This window comes from Pantherophis guttatus, chromosome 13 (genome assembly GCF_059756535.1).
Source record: "Pantherophis guttatus breed Tessera chromosome 13, ASM5975653v1, whole genome shotgun sequence".
Classification (NCBI taxonomy): Eukaryota; Metazoa; Chordata; class Lepidosauria; order Squamata; family Colubridae; genus Pantherophis; species Pantherophis guttatus.
In genome coordinates this window covers 25,959,901-25,977,918 of record NC_142075.1, presented here as the reverse complement: position 1 = coordinate 25,977,918, position 18,018 = coordinate 25,959,901, and the positions used below count along the sequence as shown (strand labels likewise).

The following is an 18,018-nucleotide window of genomic DNA, read 5'->3' as shown; positions in this document are numbered from 1 at the left end:
GGGAGAAGGCTTACATGTATGGCTATTGGGCACTGAAAGTCTGGTTCTCGAGGACCCTTGTTTGGTAAGGGCTGCTTGAAACTGACAAGAGAGAGGGAGGGGGGAGAGAGAGGAGGGAGTGGGGAGGGAGAGAGAGAGAGAGAGAGTTTGAGAAAGACTTGGATCTGTTTATTGCAAAGGCCCTGCACATAATACTAAATGTGATCAAAAGTAGGCACTATAAAAATAGCAGAAGAATTCAAAAAGACTAGCTGGGTTACCCTCACTAGATAAATTCCAGCTCATATACAAATCATTTCCCAGGGATCCCCATAGAAGAACAACTGCTTTGCTTTCCTTCTGGGTTGGATCTTCTGCCTTTTCACCCGGAGAAAGCGCAGAAACAGAGTAAGATAGTAAGAGGTACTAATAATATATTGTGACATTATGGTTCGTCCACTGCATTCCATCAGCAGTTATACAAAAACAGCCTAAACCTCACCGTCAGGAAGAAAGCATCTCCTCAAGTTCTTCTGATGAAAGCTTAATGCACTTGGGCAGATAATAAAATGTGTGGAAAGTAGTAGTTTCACAAACCATGGGAGGAGGGGATTTGCTCAGGTGTCCCTGTTCAGGGCCAGTGGTTCCACCATTTCCCTGGTGCACATCAGCTGCACATCCTTGCTTGCTATACAAGTATCACAACCCCAGACTGCCGAAGCCTCTGTGGTCAGCAGACTGTACACCAACTCCGTCATGCCTGTGCAGATCTGGTGAAACCATTTCTGACAGGCGGCTTTGCAGAGGATGGCATCCTGATGATCATTCACAGGGTACAAATCCCACATGGGTAAACTGGCTCAGAGAGCACATGGCCGTGCTGGGGGTGGGGTGGGGGTTTGCAGCGGGATTTTGCTGCCGCCCCCCCCCCCAACTTCTCAGAGCTGCTTCCCTCGGGACCTCCACAGGGCAGGCAGGCCTTAGTGGGGGTCCCATTCGCATGGGCACTGTTCAGGTTTTCCATGTGCTTTGGCTGGACTCCCTCAGAAGTGCCCACTGGGCTCTGCCTGTGCCCGCTGGCCTTTACATCCGCGCTCCTGAACTCAGCAGGTCCTCTGCTCCGAGCGAGGTGGGGTGGGGTGGTGCCGCTGGGAAGGGGGCTGGTGCTTGTTAACCCCCAGCTTCGGGAAAGCCTTCACCTGGGCAGGGCCTGGCTGGCGCTGTAGAAGGGCTGGTGGCCGATGCCCGTCGCGTTCTCGGGCGGCCCAAAGGTTATGGCCGGAGCCCTGCTGAAGGCCGTCCCCGCCGGGCTCTGGTCAAAGAGGGGCGGTGGTGACGGAGTGGGAAGGCGGGCGCCCCGTACGGGGAGGCCGCTCGAGACAACAGATAAGGCGGCCTCCTAAAGGCGTTGTAATCCCCGAAGCCAGGATACGCGGGGTAAGTGAAGTAGCCCCCCCCCCCCTCCCCGCGGGCTTATAGGCGGCGACATAGCCGTCATCGAAGGAGTTGGCTGGGCGGCAGGGCGTACTCGTAGGGAGGCGCGGGGAAGGGGACGCCCTGCGGGGGACGAGAGCAAACGCCTGAGCCCAGTGGTGAAATGTAAAATTTGTTACTGCCAGTTCTATGGGCGTGGCTTGGTGGTGGTGGTGGTAATGTAACTGGGTGGGCCTGGTCAACTTTTTATTTTTTTACTTTTAAAAGCATTTTTTTCTACAACCTCCTCGGCTGAAGAGGTTGTAGAAAAACATGCTTTAAAAAGCCTTTGACGATCCCAACTGAGCCACGCGATCATCAGAGGCTTTTAGAAGCATTTTTTCAGCCAAAGAGGTTGTAGAAAAAATATTTTTAAAAGTAAAAAAAAAAAGCCTCTGATGATCTCACTGCTCAGCTGGGTATGGGGGGGTGGGGGGTGCAGGGATTTTTGCTACCGGTTCTCCGAACCATCCACCACCATTGCTACTGGATCAGGCGATCTGGCCCGAACCGGGAGCATTTCACTCCTGCCTGAGCCCCGCAGGAGGGCGGTCCCCGCAGCGCGGCCCGCACCCGCCTCCTCAACGCCGGCCCGGTGGGAAAGCGCGCCGGTGCGTTGTCTTACCTGCACACCGTCTTTACTCTTCTTCCTATCGGGGCTGCCCAGCTGCAGCCCGGCACCCAAGTCCTCCAGGCCACCGTCCAACCCTGCAAGAGCCGAGCGCAAGCTCCGTATCGCCGCTCTGGGGACGCCCCTTCCCCACTCGGCCGCGGCACCCACCTCGGAGCCTCTTGAGCACAGCGCCGGGCTCTATGGTGGCCCGCCCCACCTGGCAGGCGCAGCCCGACCTCTCCGCCAGCGGGGCAGACCTTGCACTGGCCGCTTCTCCTCCCGCCCTGCCCCCACCAGGAGCCGCAGCTCGGTCTGCTGGTGGGTTGGAGGTCGGGGGGCGCGTCCCCGGGTGGCGGACGTTACTCCTCCCGAGCTCCCCATCCAAGGAAGTGCTCCGTTGTCCGCGGACCCCCAAGAGCCCCTGCCGCCCGCTGCTTCGAAAGATGCCTGCGTGGGAGGCGCTTCCTGGCAACGGGCCGGGATCGGTGGCGTCCCGGCACATCCCCCCCTCCCTCCCTCCCCCCCCCCCCCCCAAAATGCACAGGTCCTGCCCTGGTTGTTCGTTTGCCCCGGTCACCCGGGTCCCGCCGCGAAGAGTTGGGAAAAAGAACGACGGAGCCCTCAAAAGGAAACAGACCACAGGTTTACTACAGGAAACTTTTATTTCAACTGTGCAATCCATTTGTGTAAGATAGCAATTTCATAAACATTTTGGCATTTAAATTTCTACTCATTTTTGGCATGACGTTTGTGCTAGTATCAGGACAAGCCTGGGAACTGATGAAGGGAAAGAGGAAGGGCACAGGTAAACATTCACTATGCTATCAATTTTTTTTTAAAAAAAGTACATTATAAGCAAAATGTTTAAAAAAGACATCTTAAAAGGTACATTCATTATCAGACCATCACCAACTGTCCTGACGCAATGGAGTTCACAGAGCTGATCCCCTGAGTCAAATATAAAATTAATATAATTCAGCTCGATTCCCCCATTGGCCGGCCAGCCACTGATGGCCCTTCAAGAAAACAGCAGGAGTGGCAAGAGCCAGACCACCCTTGGCCAAAAAGCCTTGCTGGACTCCCCCACTGGCAATTCATTCACATCTTCAAGAATACACGAAAGCGAATTCATTTAAAACAGCCATTTAGCAAAGTGCCAGGCCTGATGCAGCAGGTGCTCTGTGTGTGCAGCGACAAGATTGAGACGGCTTTGGGGTGGAAGCTCCATGTGCCAACTTGCCCAAAGAGTCTGGAGTCAGCAAAGTACACACCAGTGATGAGGTTCACACTTGCTCCAATGCACAACTGGAATCCAGATGTGATTGATTTCAGGCACTTCACCTTTCCCTCCTGCTCTGGTTTTACTCTTCCAAATCGATGGAAAATGAATTCAGGTGCAAGTGAGAGTTGGGTGGTGTTGCCACCCATTTTTGAGATGCAAGGCAAGGAAGCCAAGGTGTGCAAGGGGATGCCCTGGTGATGCCATTGTAACCCCTTTTTCCTGAGGCTTCACTGCCCTTGCTTTTGAGGTGGGGTGGTACTTGAGAACAAGAAGAGTAAAAGCAGCAGCAAAACAGTTGTGCCCAAAGAAATGTGTCACAGAAAAAAACAGAGCAAATCTTGTGGTGACAATGCCAGCTAGAGTTCTGAAGCACCCCAAGGATGAGATGGAAAAACATTAAACTCTTTTTAAATAGATAGATAAATTCAGGATAGTGTTCAAAACAAAATTAAGACGTGTTTTAAACCTGCAACTTGGGATAAGGGTCTCCCAAATGAATGGAAAGAAGGTTTGCTGAACCTGCCATGACTGGTGAGGTTCACAAAGCACAGGCTTTATACACAATGCTTGGAGATCATTGTGGCCGAGCCCACACGGCTCAGCTGTGCCCCCCAATACAGGTCAGGAGGTCCCCCAGGTGCCAGGGGGAGGGGGAGAACCACACTCAACTGCCCAAAGACCTGCAAACTGCACACACAGACACCTTGTGCACCTCACCTGGCTCTTTTTCTGGCACTGCATGGACTATATGCCCTGAACTGGTATTTGGAAAAGTGGCCTTCACTCAAGGGGCGTTTCACTGCTCTTCAGAATGGAGAACCTGGTTACAGATGTTTCCATGTGAACCAACTGCTCCACCTGTGCAGGTTGCTGATGGCACAAGCTCAGCATATGCCCTGGGAGGGTCAGGTCATGCTTCCAAATGCTTTCTTGGATGTCCCAGGGAACTGATGGGGGCAGTCCCTGGTGAGAGTCACCCTCAACCCCCACCTCACACTAGTCCAAGTTTGCCCTGCAATGAAGGAAAGATCATTCACACACACACACAGCCACGTATACAGGTGTGTGTGTGTGTGGGGGAGCACCTGAAAAGGTAATGTCAATTCAAAACAAAATAAAACAAAAACAACAAAAGTAAAGAAAGGTCACCTACCTACCTAGCATAGGCCTCTATGTCGAGGTAGCCTTAAATATCTTTGGTTTTCTTCATTTGCTGCTTTGCAACCTTGAACACAAACTATTTCCAAATTGCAAATCCCCCTCCCTCCCTCTCTTGAGCTTGTGCTCTGGCAACTCGGGAGAAAAGGACACTCTACAGGAAAAACGGAAGACCCAAGGAGGTCATCAGCGCACCTTCCTAGGCCAGGATGCCTCTGCTCCAGCCCCACACCTCTGTGTGAGGGCAGGCTCCTCCATCCTGAGGGCTTCACCAAAGGGCTCAAGGGACGGGGCGTGTCTTCAGCTGCCAACTGCCAGAATCAAGAATGCCCTGGCACTGCCTCCTCGTCCCCAGAAGAGGTCCAAAAGTGTCAATATTCACAGCAAACAAGTCTTTGGAGAAGAAGGGGGCCTCCTCAGCACAGCGGGCCTTGAAAGGTATTGCCATGAAACTCAGCAAGCTGCCCACCTGAGCAGACATCATTTGATGGTAGGGCAGGCTCAGCTCTGGCCAACAAGACACCGCCCCCCCCAATCAATCTTTGGCAAACGAGTTTCTTACTCCAACTTTTATAAAACTATTCTGGCAGCAATAGCACGAAAGATCACTTTGTAAAACCACCCAGTCCACTCCTAATCTCCATTTGGTTCTCAGCTCTTTTGGGTTCCTATCTACTTAGGCATTCAAATTATTTGATGCTGCGTTTTTTAACTATCTTAATTATCTTTTTGGGAAAATATGAAGCTTTCTTCTCCTTTCTACAGAACATTCTTTGGTACAAGATTATTATTTTCTTTAAACCCTTTGCATCAGAAAAATGGTGGAAAAGACAGTGTCGGCCTGGCCAACGCTCTCAGATGACACAGCAGCCTCTGGGGGCTCTTGCAAGGCCCCATTCAGACCCACAACCAGCCTCATGTCCTAAATGTATATTTCCTGTCACCTGCAAGACAGCCATCTGGGAATCACATCTAGGATGTTTGGCCTAACCTTTTCTAAATGGAAACAGTAGGGAACTGTACCAGCTAGCTCACATTTTTGGTGAATATGACCTCTCTCTTTTGCTCACCATCTCATTCACTCGCTCACTCACTAACTTCAGAACAAAACAAAACACGAGATACCCTGTCAGTTTGCCTTACAACACACGCAAGACAGCTTAAAAGTAATTAACTGCACCCTGAGCACAGGAAAACAATAACACTACAATAATTTTTTAAAAAGGTAGTATAAAACAAGAGCTGTGTGGGAACCAAGAGGATGTTCCACTGTGCCTTTAGGGGAGAGGGGCTCGTCCGAGCACTGACCTGGGGGCCATGTCCCAGGCTAATGGGCTTCCATGCTCAGGACCAGCCAGGGAAATCAATGGGGGATTCCCAAGGCAACCTGCAGAGCACATGTAAGGCCTCGTTCTGCACTCCAGAGAAACTTCATAAGTAAGGCAAGCAGTGAGTTCATAACTATCTAATGGAAGGCACCGTTACTGCCAGAACACTTGGGGGAATCATCTGGCCAAGGGATCACAGCAGAGGCAGAAAGCCCCCCCCCCCTCCCCTCCCGGTCTCCCCAACTGTGGACTCTAGAAGAAGGCACTGACAAGGCAGGTGGGACCCTGGGGGTGGGGTGGCCCATGGAGGGCCCCAGAGCTACCTGCAGCCTTGGCCCCCCGGCCCCTGGAGTGACCCTCTTTTGGGGATCGTTCTGCCCAAGGCCAGACCCCTCTGCTTCCCAACACAACTCCTTGGCTCACAGGCACACACTTGCTCTCCATACATTCAGGGAAAGGACTTGGGGCTGCCAGGAAGTGATCACCAGTCCTGCAGCCACAAGCAATACTTTCACACAAGCAAATGAGGTAGTGCGGTTGCTTCCTTTGGCGTCTGCCTTGGCAAGCTGAGGTAGATATCCAAGCAAAGGGGGCACCTTTGCTCCAGTGACAGAGAGGAGGGCCATCCTGCTCTCCTTTCACATTTTTGCACACTGGACATTCACTAGGGAAGGAAAACACAAAGAGGCGGTGGAAACACAGGTTGCCTGCCAGTCCTCGGGCATCCCACTGAAAGCTTGGCCTCCCAGTTCATTGTTCCCTGCAAGATGTCCCATTGCCACTGGTAGCCAGCGGCGGCTGGAGAGGCTTAGAGACAGGACAGCTGGTTGTCAGATGCGAGTTGCTGCCTGGGAAAGAATCTGCAGCCCCAAAGCCAGGAGGGGGATGCAGCTCCTCGTTGGACTCGTGGGAGAACCTTCCCGAATCCCCAGTCTCGTGGCTGCCTTGGCTGTTGGCTGAATGCTCTGTGTCAGTTCCTAGGCTGCAGATCACTTGGGCACTTGGCTGCTGCTCTTCACCAATGAGCATGGCTGCCCCTGACCGGTACAGGAAGGCTGCTGAGGCCATCTGCCTCGGGGCCTGCAGGAAGGACAGAAGCTGGATGTTTGATGCAGCTCCCACTGAAAGTGGGCCACTCACCCTGCAGTTGAGCTTTGTGAATGGAACCTGCCTCACTAGCAAGTAGCCTTCTTGGGAATGGAAGGGCCTGTTTATTTGTGGGACGGCCTGCTGAGATACCTGATCTTGCTGGGCAGTGACTGGTCCTTGCACATTGCCAGCACCTGTGACTGAGGAGCAGAAGGGAGTAAGATTTTTCCAAAGAAGGAGGAGAAATCAAACAAGGAGGTTCTGGCAGCATTTGCTGTGGGTTCAGAGAGCCCCGGGATGCCAGCTGGAGTGGACGGCCCTGTGACCTCTCCCAGCACAAGCCCAGCCCAGGTGCCTTAAAGGTCCCTTGCCAAGCCAGTTCCAACTTCTCAGGGGCCTGACCTGCCTCTGCTCTGGCAAAGCCTGCTGGGCACACAGGATGCCTGAAAGGGCATCCCCATCACTTGGTAAGCAGTCCAAGAGCACAAACATCATGCACAGGTGCAGCCTAGCTGCAACCTCACAGTGAACTTCTTACCCGGGTATTGCCAGGCTGAGGGAGGGGGGAGTGCCCAGGGTGTTAACTAAATTCACAGGGAGTTAGACCTGAAGCGTGGCCCCCTTTGTTTTTGTGCGGTTGCCACCGCTGGAGAAGGACATGCAGAAGACAAACACCCCCCCCCCTCTTTTTCCAGGCACTTAGCGTGTTGTATCAGGGGAGGAGCCAGCGAAGAGTAGAAAGCCTAGACCACAGCAGAGGCACGATCTCCCCAGGAGGCAGACCTTCTCCTGTGCTGGTCAATGGGGCTGCAGCTCTCACCTCTGCTTTCTCCTTCCGAGAGCTATGGAGGAAGAGCCGTTTCTTCTGGGCTCTCTTCTTCGTGACTGGACCAAAGCGGTTTATAATAAGGTCAGTTCCACCCTGAAGGGGAGGAGAGTCTTCCATTATTCTCAGGGAAAAGGAGAAGAGCCCAAGGCCAGCCTGCCCACAGACTGGCTCCTAGGTCCAGTCCCCAAGAGTCAACTATGGTCTGGGATTGCTGGACACTCTCATTGGCATAGCCCCTGCTGAACATCGTGGGACTTACTCCTGGGAAAGCATGCAATGGACAAAGCCCCCTTGCCCATCCCCTTAATGCCAATCCCCTTTGCGAGTGAACCTGCATTTCTGCCAGAAGACAGAAAGACCCCAAGAACTCTCCCCCAGACCAGCAAGGGAAGAGATAGCCACAGTCCTTCTGTGAGGCCGAGGGATCACCTAATTGCCTTACTTGGATACCTATCCCACCTGTTGCTGCCGGTATTAAAAATGCAGGTAAACCACCAAACATAGGAAACACACCACAAGTAAGGGCAGAGCCAAAGGCAAAAGAAATCACATCACATCTTTAGCAGCCTCTCCAAGGTGACCCCTGAAGGGTTTTGCTGCTGTCCCACATGAGGACCCCTCCCCAGGGGTATTCCATTCCTATTTACAACCATACATGAATAAAACCTGATTTATATAGAGCTGGACTGGAAAGTCACAATGACTGGATCTCACATCAAGTTGCAAACTCCTGCTCAGGATCCAGTTTTTATTTCTTTCCCTACCCTCAAAGCCCTGGGAAATTTAGTTCCAGCACCCCTCCTCTTATTGCAGCCTGCTCACTCCCTTTTAAGGTCCTCCAGAGTGGTCTTCTCCTTCATGGTCAAGGTCAAAGGCAGGGGTGTTGGGCCACCAGACTCTGCAATGCCTTGTCCCCTGAGATCTCTCCTATATCTTCCGCCCTTTGATTCTGCAATGAGGTTAGCTAGTTGTTTTGCTATAAGCTACCTCACAAATTGCAACTGAGCCAAAAAAGCAAACAAATGTATCTTTGTACCTTGGCATCCAGAAAGCTTCCCCCTGTAATCCTGGGCAAGAGAGATCGCTCATTCTCTGCCAGGCTTTGCAGAGTTTTGGCTCCCCCGTGGCTCTCTGTAGAAGAGTGGCTGCCATTGCGAGGGAGTGGGTCAGGGCTGGGCTGGCTGCTTTTGGAAGGGGTTGCTTTCCTGGGCAAGAGGAAACCAGTGTTAAACTGCTCTTCCAGCTGAAGGTTGACCGCTTGATAAGCTCCAATCCACAGCAACCCCATTCTGAATGGAGAGGGCAGTGGAAGTCTGACAATGGGTGGAGGGGCAGGAAGAAAAAGGAAAGAATTCCCCCTGATATTGCAACTCCTCTAACCTCTGCCTTCTCCATTTCCCACTCCTTGGCATCGTACAAGTTAATGGTGGGAGAGTGTTAAGAGACAGAACAGGTGCACAAGCAGCCTACCCTCAGAATGGGGCAGCCAAGCAAGAGCTTGACCAGGAGCTACTTGGTCACTTTGTCCCTGAGCCTAGGCCATTACAGCCTGAGCTTCTCTCAGTAAGGATTCGCTATTGGTCTGCGTACACACTCAGATGCACTTGCACACCCTACGTTGGCACTGTGGGCCCACCCAGCCTTTCACTCACACACGTACAACAAACTTACCTTGCTTTGCCACGGTAGATCAGGATAAGGATGCAGACTAAAATGCACCCCAGGGCAATGGAGACACCTGCAATTATGCCCGTCATTGACCTCTGGTCCAACTGATAAGAGCCAGAACGAGCTGCAACAAGGAAACAGGCACGTCTATCCCAGGGGCCTTGGTGAGACACCCACAGCAAGAAAGCCCACCCCACAATGTGCCAGGCTGCCCCTTCTAGGAGAGAGAGGAGGGGCCTAGTACCCAGGGAGCAGAGGGACTGTGTGATGCATGCAGGTTGGGCCAGGGGCTCACTTGTGTCAGCCTCTGCAGAATCCAGGCGTTTTGGTCTTTGGTTTGCCTCCAAGGGTTCTTTTGGCAGGACCACAAGTTCCACCGCGCTAGAAAAAGGCCCTTCGCCCACTTCGTTGGATGCAGCAAGTTTGATGAGGTAGACACTTCCCACACTAAGGTTCTCTAGTAAAGCCATGGTTATTGTTCCTGCAGGGAGGAAGAAAGAGAGATGATAATGTGCCAACCATTTCTGTCTCCTTGGATAACCAGTGCCAAACTGCACCTTGCTTGGCACAGCCCTTCAGCCTGTTTCTGCTCCTGAGATTCTTCATTGTGCAGGATCCCTGTGAGATCTACAACTGGCCAAGAAGGCATCATGTTATGGAGTGGCTGCAAACTCACCCTTATTATCACAGCCTGACTTCTAAAAGATGAGCCTTGCAAGCTCTGGAAACAAATGCCAAGGTTTTTCTTCTGCTTCAGATGGTCACTTGAAGCAATCAGCCCAGCAGATTAGGGCTGCCACCTCCAGGGCAACACATGTAGCAGCCATAAGGTTGGGGGAAAGTGGGAAGGCACCAATCTTGACACCCAGAATCTGCAGGTTCCCACTCACCTTCCCGATGCAGGACATGCCACTCGCCTGCGATCCAAGCTTTCCTGGAGGCATACAGAATGGTGTAACGGGAGACAAGGGTTCTGATGCCAGCTGGTGGCTTCCAGGAGACCAAGGCTGTGTCTTCCTCAATCAGTGTTGCCTTCACTTCCAGGGGTGGACCAACTGGGGCTGTGGGCACAGGTAGGCTGTCAAGGAAGCTTCTGGAGCTCCAGAGGCCTCACCTAGTGGAGCCCAAGAGGCTCTCCTGTGGGCAGGAGTAGATTCTCAGTCAATGAGCACCAGGCAGCATTCTCCTCCTCACCTTCTGGGAGGGTGGTGTGGTAAACCACTGGACTCCATGGGCTGGAGAGCTGATCCACATGCAGCCGAACGGCAAACTCATACTTGGTATTTGGCTCCAGTCCTTGGACCATCAAGTGAGTCTCTGACCTGGACAGAAGGAACCAGTTAGTAGAAGATCCCTGCCCACTGCCTTTTGCAATCCTCTCTGAGTGTGCAACAGGGAGGAGGCATCTCAGCTTTGCCACAGGAGGGGAGGCGCAGCACTGGGCTGGCTATACAGTGGCAGGGCTCCCCTTCTTCCCAGTCAGGACCCGGGGTTGCTTCTCTGCCTGGATTTAGGTGGTAGGGCCTGGCCAGTGGCACTTTCCTCACACAAAGCTACCAATACCCAAAAAAGACCTCGGGCAGATTCTAATGTCCTCATTGAGAGAATGCCAAGCAGGCAATCTTTTATCTTAAATACATAATAATTAAGAGAAACTGCCAGGCCAGCCGCCAGGCCTCAAAACCAGACATGGAGAAGGCCTTTCCAGTGCAGGAGCCGCGGCAAAGGCACCGATTCTGCCTTGTGTGAATGGAAGGGGTGCTGAACAGCTCCTCAGAGGACAGCAGGGTGAAAAAGGCCCACGTACGTTTGGAGATAGAGCACCAAAGACGCATTCTGCAGTCCCACAGGGTGACAGCGGAGAGTGTAGTTGATGACTTGTGCTGAAGTGAAGGCAGGCCGCCCCCAGTGCAGGAAGATGGAGGAGGAAGAGTTTGCTTTGGCGTAAAGGTGGTGGGGTGGCGGAGGGGGTGGCACCAGGCGGTCCCGAACAGCTGCAGAGAGGAGATGGTTTAAGCATGAGGGAACCAGATCAGGACTCCACCATTTTTGAAGAGCAATAGTGACCAGAGGCTCAGCATTGGAAGTCTAATCAACAAAGAGGCCCCCAAATCAAGTGACATTTTCTGCAGTCCAAACAGCCAAGACCCCGTGCCCTAAATGGCTTTTCTCCTCCCAATTGCCTTTTCTTTATAGACCCGTCAATTATACCAGGAGCATCTGGAGCTAAGGAACAGTATGGGAAAGCTTCAAACCAATCTCCGCTATTTTGGACCTACATTGTCCCTTTCCAGACTTTACAATATTCACATAATTCAAAAAGCTTCTGGATGTGCCACAATTACAGCAGAAAAATGAGCTGGAGACTCACACACGCAGCCGGGGGTGCTGACAGTCTGGTCTGCCTCGTAGCCTTCCTCCATGCTGTTGTATGCCAGCAGCCTCACGTGATACTTCCTTCTGGGGTCTGGACAAGGTTGAAGAATAATTGCTTAGCACAATAGGACCCAACACTGGGTGGGAAACACAACATCCTGATCCTCAGTCAAGTTTCTAGACTGGCCTCCTCCAACTTGGTGCTCTTGGCACCCCAGAATTGCAGCCAGCATGGCCTGATTAGAGAGTCCACCACCTCTCCTTCCTCCAGCAGCAGCCCCAAATTTGCCCCTTGGACTCATTACTGCTCTTGATCATGTCTGGCTGCTCCATGGCCACTGGTCTCCCTAGAGGCCCTGCACAATGACTGCATGAACACAGCAACACACTGCATCTACCAACTGGGAGAGAGCTGAGAATGGGGGAGCCGGATGTTCACACCCTGGAACATAGCTGAGGGCCCAAACTCTCCCTCCCCTGAATCTCCTAACCAGGAGGACGTAGTTGCAGCCTTACAATCTGTGGAGCTTTGATGCTTCACAGTCCTGTGGTTAACCCCCCTTCAGAAGCATCATCCCCGAACCACTGGACTATGGGGCAGGCAGTCAAGGAAACAAAGCCCACTCCCACACTGGACCAAGATCAGTCCAGCCACAGCTTTGTCCCCCTCCTCCTCCTCCTCCTAAGAGTACTCTGGTCTATCATGAATATCTAGCCCGCCTCTTCCTACAGCAGGACACCAGAGGGGGCCCTTCCCCTTCCTCTTAAGAAGCCACAGGCTTGGAGGGGTAGCAAAATGTGGCCATCCCAACTGAAACCTCTATGGTGAGATCAAGACTATCCAGCCAACCATGTCTTTGAAGTCCTGCAAGGAACATTTATGTTCAGCACCACTTTGGTTCCCTTGGTAGAAACAGGGGGACAATCTCCAAATCTGAGCTAAGACCGTTTGCCTCAGAGAGGGAGATCTCTTCAGGGATTCTTCCTTTGAAGGCCAGCAAAAGGCAGCACTCCAGACCCCCCACAGCCCCCCCTTTCTTTCAGATGCTGTTTTGAGAGCCTCCAAAGGGGCCCGAAATGAGGCCAGAGGTCAGAATTAGATAAAACAAAGGAGGAACCCGAGGTCAACCTAATCTTCTCCTTGGTACCTTCTCATCCCAGCTGATAAAGGATTGGGAAAGCCCAGTAGGCAGGGAGGGAGGGGGCCAGCCCTTTGAGGTAGGCAGGTCAGCAATCAGATGGGGGGACTATGGAGCAAGAGGCATTTCAAGACCCACCAGAGTTTTCTCCATGTAGAGATGGGGAGGCGGGGCCCTCTCGCACCCACCCACCCCACTTTCCCAGGGATGAGATTTCATTCCCCTTTTCAAGTTCTTTTGCCATCTCTGCCTCCCTCTGCAAAGGATGGGCAGGAGGCAACATTTTATTAGCTGGAATTTTTAAAAAAATACTGGAAGGTAATTGTCCAAGCTATGCACGTGGGGGTGATGACAGTTTGCAAAGAGGCTGGACCTGTGCAGGGCTTCATGGGACAGTCCAGACCTCCCCAGAAAACCCTTTTGTTCATGGGTAAGAATCAGCCTTTGCTCTGCTTCTGCTGTTGGCACCCCTGGTTTTCAGGACAAACTACAAAGTTCAGCCAAGGAAAATTGCAAATGTTCTTGCTGGGATTTGAGAGCTGCTGAAAAAGGGGCCCAGGGGCCCCACCAAATGTCCAGTTTAGACTTTTGTCTTTCTGTCAGCCATTGTTGAGCCCCCAAGACAATCCCCTCCTCCTGCCGCACAATAAACTCCAGATAATCATTCAAGAAGAGGCCGGCAGCCAGGCTGCTCTGACAGCTGGGTCGTGGCCTTTGATCTGGGACCCGGGGCTCTCCCAAGCCTGCTCCCAGCAACCGTTGCCCAGCGAGGGGGAAGGGTGGGAACAGCCCAGCAGAGGGAAATCTGACCCTCAGAAGGGGTGCAATGGCTGAGTGAAAACAGGATCCATCCCACCACAAACAGGGTCCAGCTATGGATGCGGGGGGGGGGGGGAGAAGAGTTCTGCGGGCATTGCTGTCCAACAGCAAGATATTTTACACACACACACACACACACACACACACACACACACACACACAGTACGTATGTATGTATGTATGTATGTATGCATGCATGCATGTATGTAGAATAACTTTATAAATTATAAAGTCCATCCTTGCAACTTGCAGCCATCCTGAAGCTGCTTGTATTTCTGGCACCTCTCAGCTGGCTGGGTAGATCAAGGATGCTGAAAGGATCCCCTCGGCTGAGTTGGCAGTGCCTCCTCTCTCGCCTCCCTTCCCCACCTCAGGGACTGATCCCTGGAGCTTCCTAGGAGGATAGAATCTGAGGCCGAGAAGGCTGGCTTCTTGCTCCCCCCACCTTCCCTCCCACTGCTGGGCTTTGTTCTTCCACAGGAAGGGGCAGAAGCGGGCGTCTCTCTTTCTGGAGCTGCTGGAGCACACCCTGGGCTCCGATGCCAGTCCAAAATGGTTTCATTCTAAACGCTTTGCTTTTCATGCCAGTGTGGAGGGATGCAACCGAGGGCCTCCTCCTTTCCCTTGATCAAATCCCTGCAGAGCCTGCCTGCTCAGCCCTTGTGGCAGCAGCGGCCACTCTGCACCCCTGGTCATACAGGGTGCCCGAACCATGCAACGCCCCCCTCACTTTCGGCAGCCAAGAGCTTCCAGTGTGATGGCTAGCTGATGGTCCGCCCATGTGAAAAGGCTTCTCTTGTTGCATAAAGGCAGAAAGAAGGCCCTGCTCCCCCTACTCCTCCCTGAAATGCCTTCTCACAAACCTCCCAATGCTTGCTGAAACTGCGTCCATCTTCCCTGGGACAAATGCTCCCCATGGAAAGGATTGGTTTCAGCCCCACAACTATAAAAATGTGCAGAACAGAACAGAGATCACTCTGATCTGGTGAGTGCTATCCCCAAGAAATTGATCTTTTTTGAGAGAGTTGATTTCACTAGGTCACTTTTATTGGCCTCTGGGTCAGTGGTGGGTTGCTGCCGGTTCGCCCCGGTTTGGGCGAACCGGTAGCAGCGGTGGTGGGAGGCTCCGCCCAGGCGTCATCAAATATGCTCTGCGCATATGCAGAAGTGGCATGCGCGCGAGCGAAGCAAGTAGGCATACAGTACACAAGTGAACCGGTAGCCAAGGTAAGTGAAACCTACTACTGCCCTGGGTCACTTACACTTGGGGTTTGTGTTACACTTCTTGTGAAATGGGTGGTACAGATACATCTAAACAAAGCAGTGGAGTCATTCTGGTTGCCCTCAGATGCCCAATGCAGACTGAGAGGCAAAATCATGGCTTGTGGGGATGACTGCAAATCTTGGTTTTCAAATGCTTCCAACCAAGGGTTAGCAAGCCATGGTCTGAAGGCTAGCCAGCAGTTATTTCAGCAAACCAGTTTGATAGGATGTCCAAACTGGGAAATGCTAGACTATTGTAATGCTCTCTACATGGGGCTCCCCTTGAAGAGCACTCGGAGGCTCCAACTGGTCCAGAATGCGGCCGCGTGGGTGGTTATGGGCGCAACTCGTTGTGCCCGCGTGACACCCCTCCTGCGCGAGCTGCACTGGCTCCCAGTGGTCTTCCGGGTGCGATTCAAGGTGTTGGTCATCACCTTTAAAGCGCTCCATGGCGCAGGACCCGGGTACCTTCGAGACTGACTTCTGCCACCAATAGCCTCCCACCGGCCAGTTCGCTCCCACAGAGAGGGTCTCCTCAGGGTGCCATCAGCCAAGTTATGTCGGCTGGCGACACCCAGGGGGAGGGCCTTCTCTGTGGGAGCCCCAGCCCTGTGGAATGAACTGCCCCCGGAAATACGTAAGATCTCCGACCTCCGGGTGTTTCGCTGCGCACTGAAGACCCTGTTGTTCCGCCAGGCCGGGCTATCAACATAATAATTTTAAATTGGGGTATTTTAAATTTTCGGGGTTTTAAACCGGGCCAAATCTATTTAATTATTTTAATTTTTAATCATTGTTTTGTCTTGTGTTTTTAAATTGGCTGTACACCGCCCTGAGTCCTTCGGGAGAAGGGCGGTATAGAAATAAAATTATTATTATTATTATTATTATTATTATTATTATTATTATTATTATTATTATTATTATTATTATTATTTACCCCTCTGGCGGTGCCCAGCAGCCCCACTATGGGGTTCAGCTTGAGTGAACACTGAAGAAAAGCAGCGCAGAACCCCAAGCCTCCTTAGACGCTGAAGCCAAAAGCAAAAAAAGAAGAAAAAGGAAAAAAGACAAGCCAGACTTCCCCAAAGCAGCCTGGGCCTCATGTTGGCCTCCCCTGCTCTGCCACAGCCCCTTCCTCCCTTTTGTTGGTGTTCATCCCCCCCGCTTTGTAAGATGAGACCAGGGCCTCATACAGCTCACCTCTCCCAACACCATTCAAATGAAATTACACAGAAAGAGGAGGGGGGCAGGGGGAAGGGGCACCAGCACCCCCAGGCTGACCGGAGAGGACATGGTCATCTTAAAGCACCTGGTGGAGGAGGGAAAGCTTGACAATTTTTGCAGTTTAGTTGCAATAACAATATAGAAATATAGGAAAGTAAATACCAAACAGTTCTAGAATGCCTGAGGCTATGGCTAGGAGGCACCACCCAGGAAAGGGCCCCACAGGAGGACAGCACCCACTGGTTGCCCACTCAAATGGAAGCCCTTGTTTCAACATCCGGCTGCACAAACCAGCATAGGGGTTCCTGCAAAACACAGCAGTCCAGGTGAGCTGTGCAAACTATCATTGAAGGGAGAAGGCAAAAAGTGGTGCCTGGCTTAGAAAAAGCCCCAAAGTAGCTGAATATACACACACGCATGCACACACCAGGGGAACACACGGGTGTGGCTGTGGGGGAACAGAAAATGAAAGAGGTCAGATAATCCCACAGCCCTTTTGTCTGCAGACCAAGCCCTTCCCCTAAAACCTTTCTAGCCAAACCAAGAAATGTCCCATGTCGGCAGGGCAGCCAATTGCACGACATATCCCATCATCAGAGAGAGACTATTCACAATGCTCTAACCACCAGCTAATAGTAACCACCAGCTAACAACAACAACAACAACAATAACAACAACAACAACAACAACAACAACAGGACTATTAGGACTATTGCAAATCCATTAAACTGTAGAAGAAGAAAACGAAGTTTGAATGATTATGTGAACCAAAGTACAGAAAAATTGCTGCAGGCTTTGAAAACAGAGAACATTATAAAAACAACAGAAACAAAAGGCAGAATATAAGGAAAAACAGCTGGATGACAGATTAAATAGATGGAAAACCAAAGCTTTGCATGGACAGCACTTGAAAAACATTGAAGGAAAATATGATGACAATTTTATATGGGCATGGCTTAAGATGGGAACCATCAAGAAAGAAACGGGAAGGTTTAATACTTGCTGCACAAGAACAAGCACTACAAACTAATGCCATGAAAGCAAAGATACAAAAATCCACCCGACAATCCAAACTGCCAATTTTGCAACAACAAAGTCAAAACTGTTTCACATTTAATATGTGAATGCAGCAAAATTGCACAAACTGATTACAAAGCTAGACACGACTGAGTTGCTGGTCATTATGTAAAAAATACGACTTTCCTGTATCCAAAAAGTCATGGGAACATAAAGTGGAAAAAGTTATAGAAAATGAGAAGGTGAAGATCTTGTGGGACTTTCGAATACAGACAGATCGTCACTTGGAATACAACACGCCAGATATCACAGTTGTCGAAAACTGAAACGTACAATTTATTGACATTGCGCTACCAGGAGACACCAGAGTCGAAGAAAAAGAACTGGAAAAAATCATATTGCGACCTGGCCATAGAAACTACACGGCTATGGATGAAACATGTCACAGTGATACCCATTGTCATCGGGGCACTTGGTATCATGTCCAAGAATTTCATAAAACACTTCAAGAAATTGCAACTTCCTGCAATAACACCAGCGGAACTGCAAAAAACTGCGCTACTTGGAACATCATATATTTTAAGAAGGTACTTGGTTGATACCTAGGACGCTGGCAGCAACCCGTATCAACCATTAGCACCAGTCAATAGTATTTGTGATGCATTCTTGAATGTTCAGTTGACTGAGTTTCATGTTTAATGAATAAAGTAAATTATATTATTATTATTATTATTATTATTATTATTATTATTATTATT

The 18,018-nt window shown here is 51.2% G+C and overlaps 2 protein-coding genes across 5 annotated transcripts in view; both read right to left on the bottom strand.

Moving 5' to 3' along the window:
• Positions 1 to 468: 468 nt before the first annotated feature.
• On the bottom strand, positions 469 to 2,567 carry PYGO1 (pygopus family PHD finger 1). Its single transcript, XM_087878152.1, is given in 10 exon segments — positions 469 to 811; positions 814 to 1,074; positions 1,077 to 1,118; positions 1,121 to 1,160; positions 1,199 to 1,314; positions 1,317 to 1,443; positions 1,446 to 1,491; positions 1,493 to 1,536; positions 2,078 to 2,160; positions 2,234 to 2,567. Coding segments are annotated over 10 exon segments (1,308 nt in total). The 3' UTR covers positions 469 to 596.
• Positions 2,568 to 2,708: 141 nt separating this feature from the next.
• PRTG (protogenin) overlaps positions 2,709 to 18,018 on the bottom strand; it is a 41,208-nt gene continuing 25,898 nt past the window's right edge. For 2 of the 4 annotated variants that reach the window (XM_087878025.1, XM_034409287.3), the window contains exons 12-20: positions 11,791 to 11,886; positions 11,227 to 11,413; positions 10,614 to 10,741; positions 10,310 to 10,480; positions 9,715 to 9,900; positions 9,423 to 9,543; positions 8,788 to 8,956; positions 7,743 to 7,844; positions 2,709 to 6,913 (exon numbers count right to left, since the gene is read on the bottom strand). In XM_087878025.1, the coding sequence (XP_087734151.1) occupies positions 6,584 to 6,913; positions 7,743 to 7,844; positions 8,788 to 8,956; positions 9,423 to 9,543; positions 9,715 to 9,900; positions 10,310 to 10,480; positions 10,614 to 10,741; positions 11,227 to 11,413; positions 11,791 to 11,886 (1,490 nt within the window). In that variant the 3' untranslated portion in view covers positions 2,709 to 6,583. Of the gene's footprint in view, positions 6,914 to 7,004; positions 7,123 to 7,742; positions 7,845 to 8,787; positions 8,957 to 9,422; positions 9,544 to 9,714; positions 9,901 to 10,309; positions 10,481 to 10,613; positions 10,742 to 11,226; positions 11,414 to 11,790; positions 11,887 to 18,018 lie in introns of all 4 variants that reach the window. The other 2 variants (XM_034409289.3, XR_015729775.1) reach the window with 2 other exon arrangements.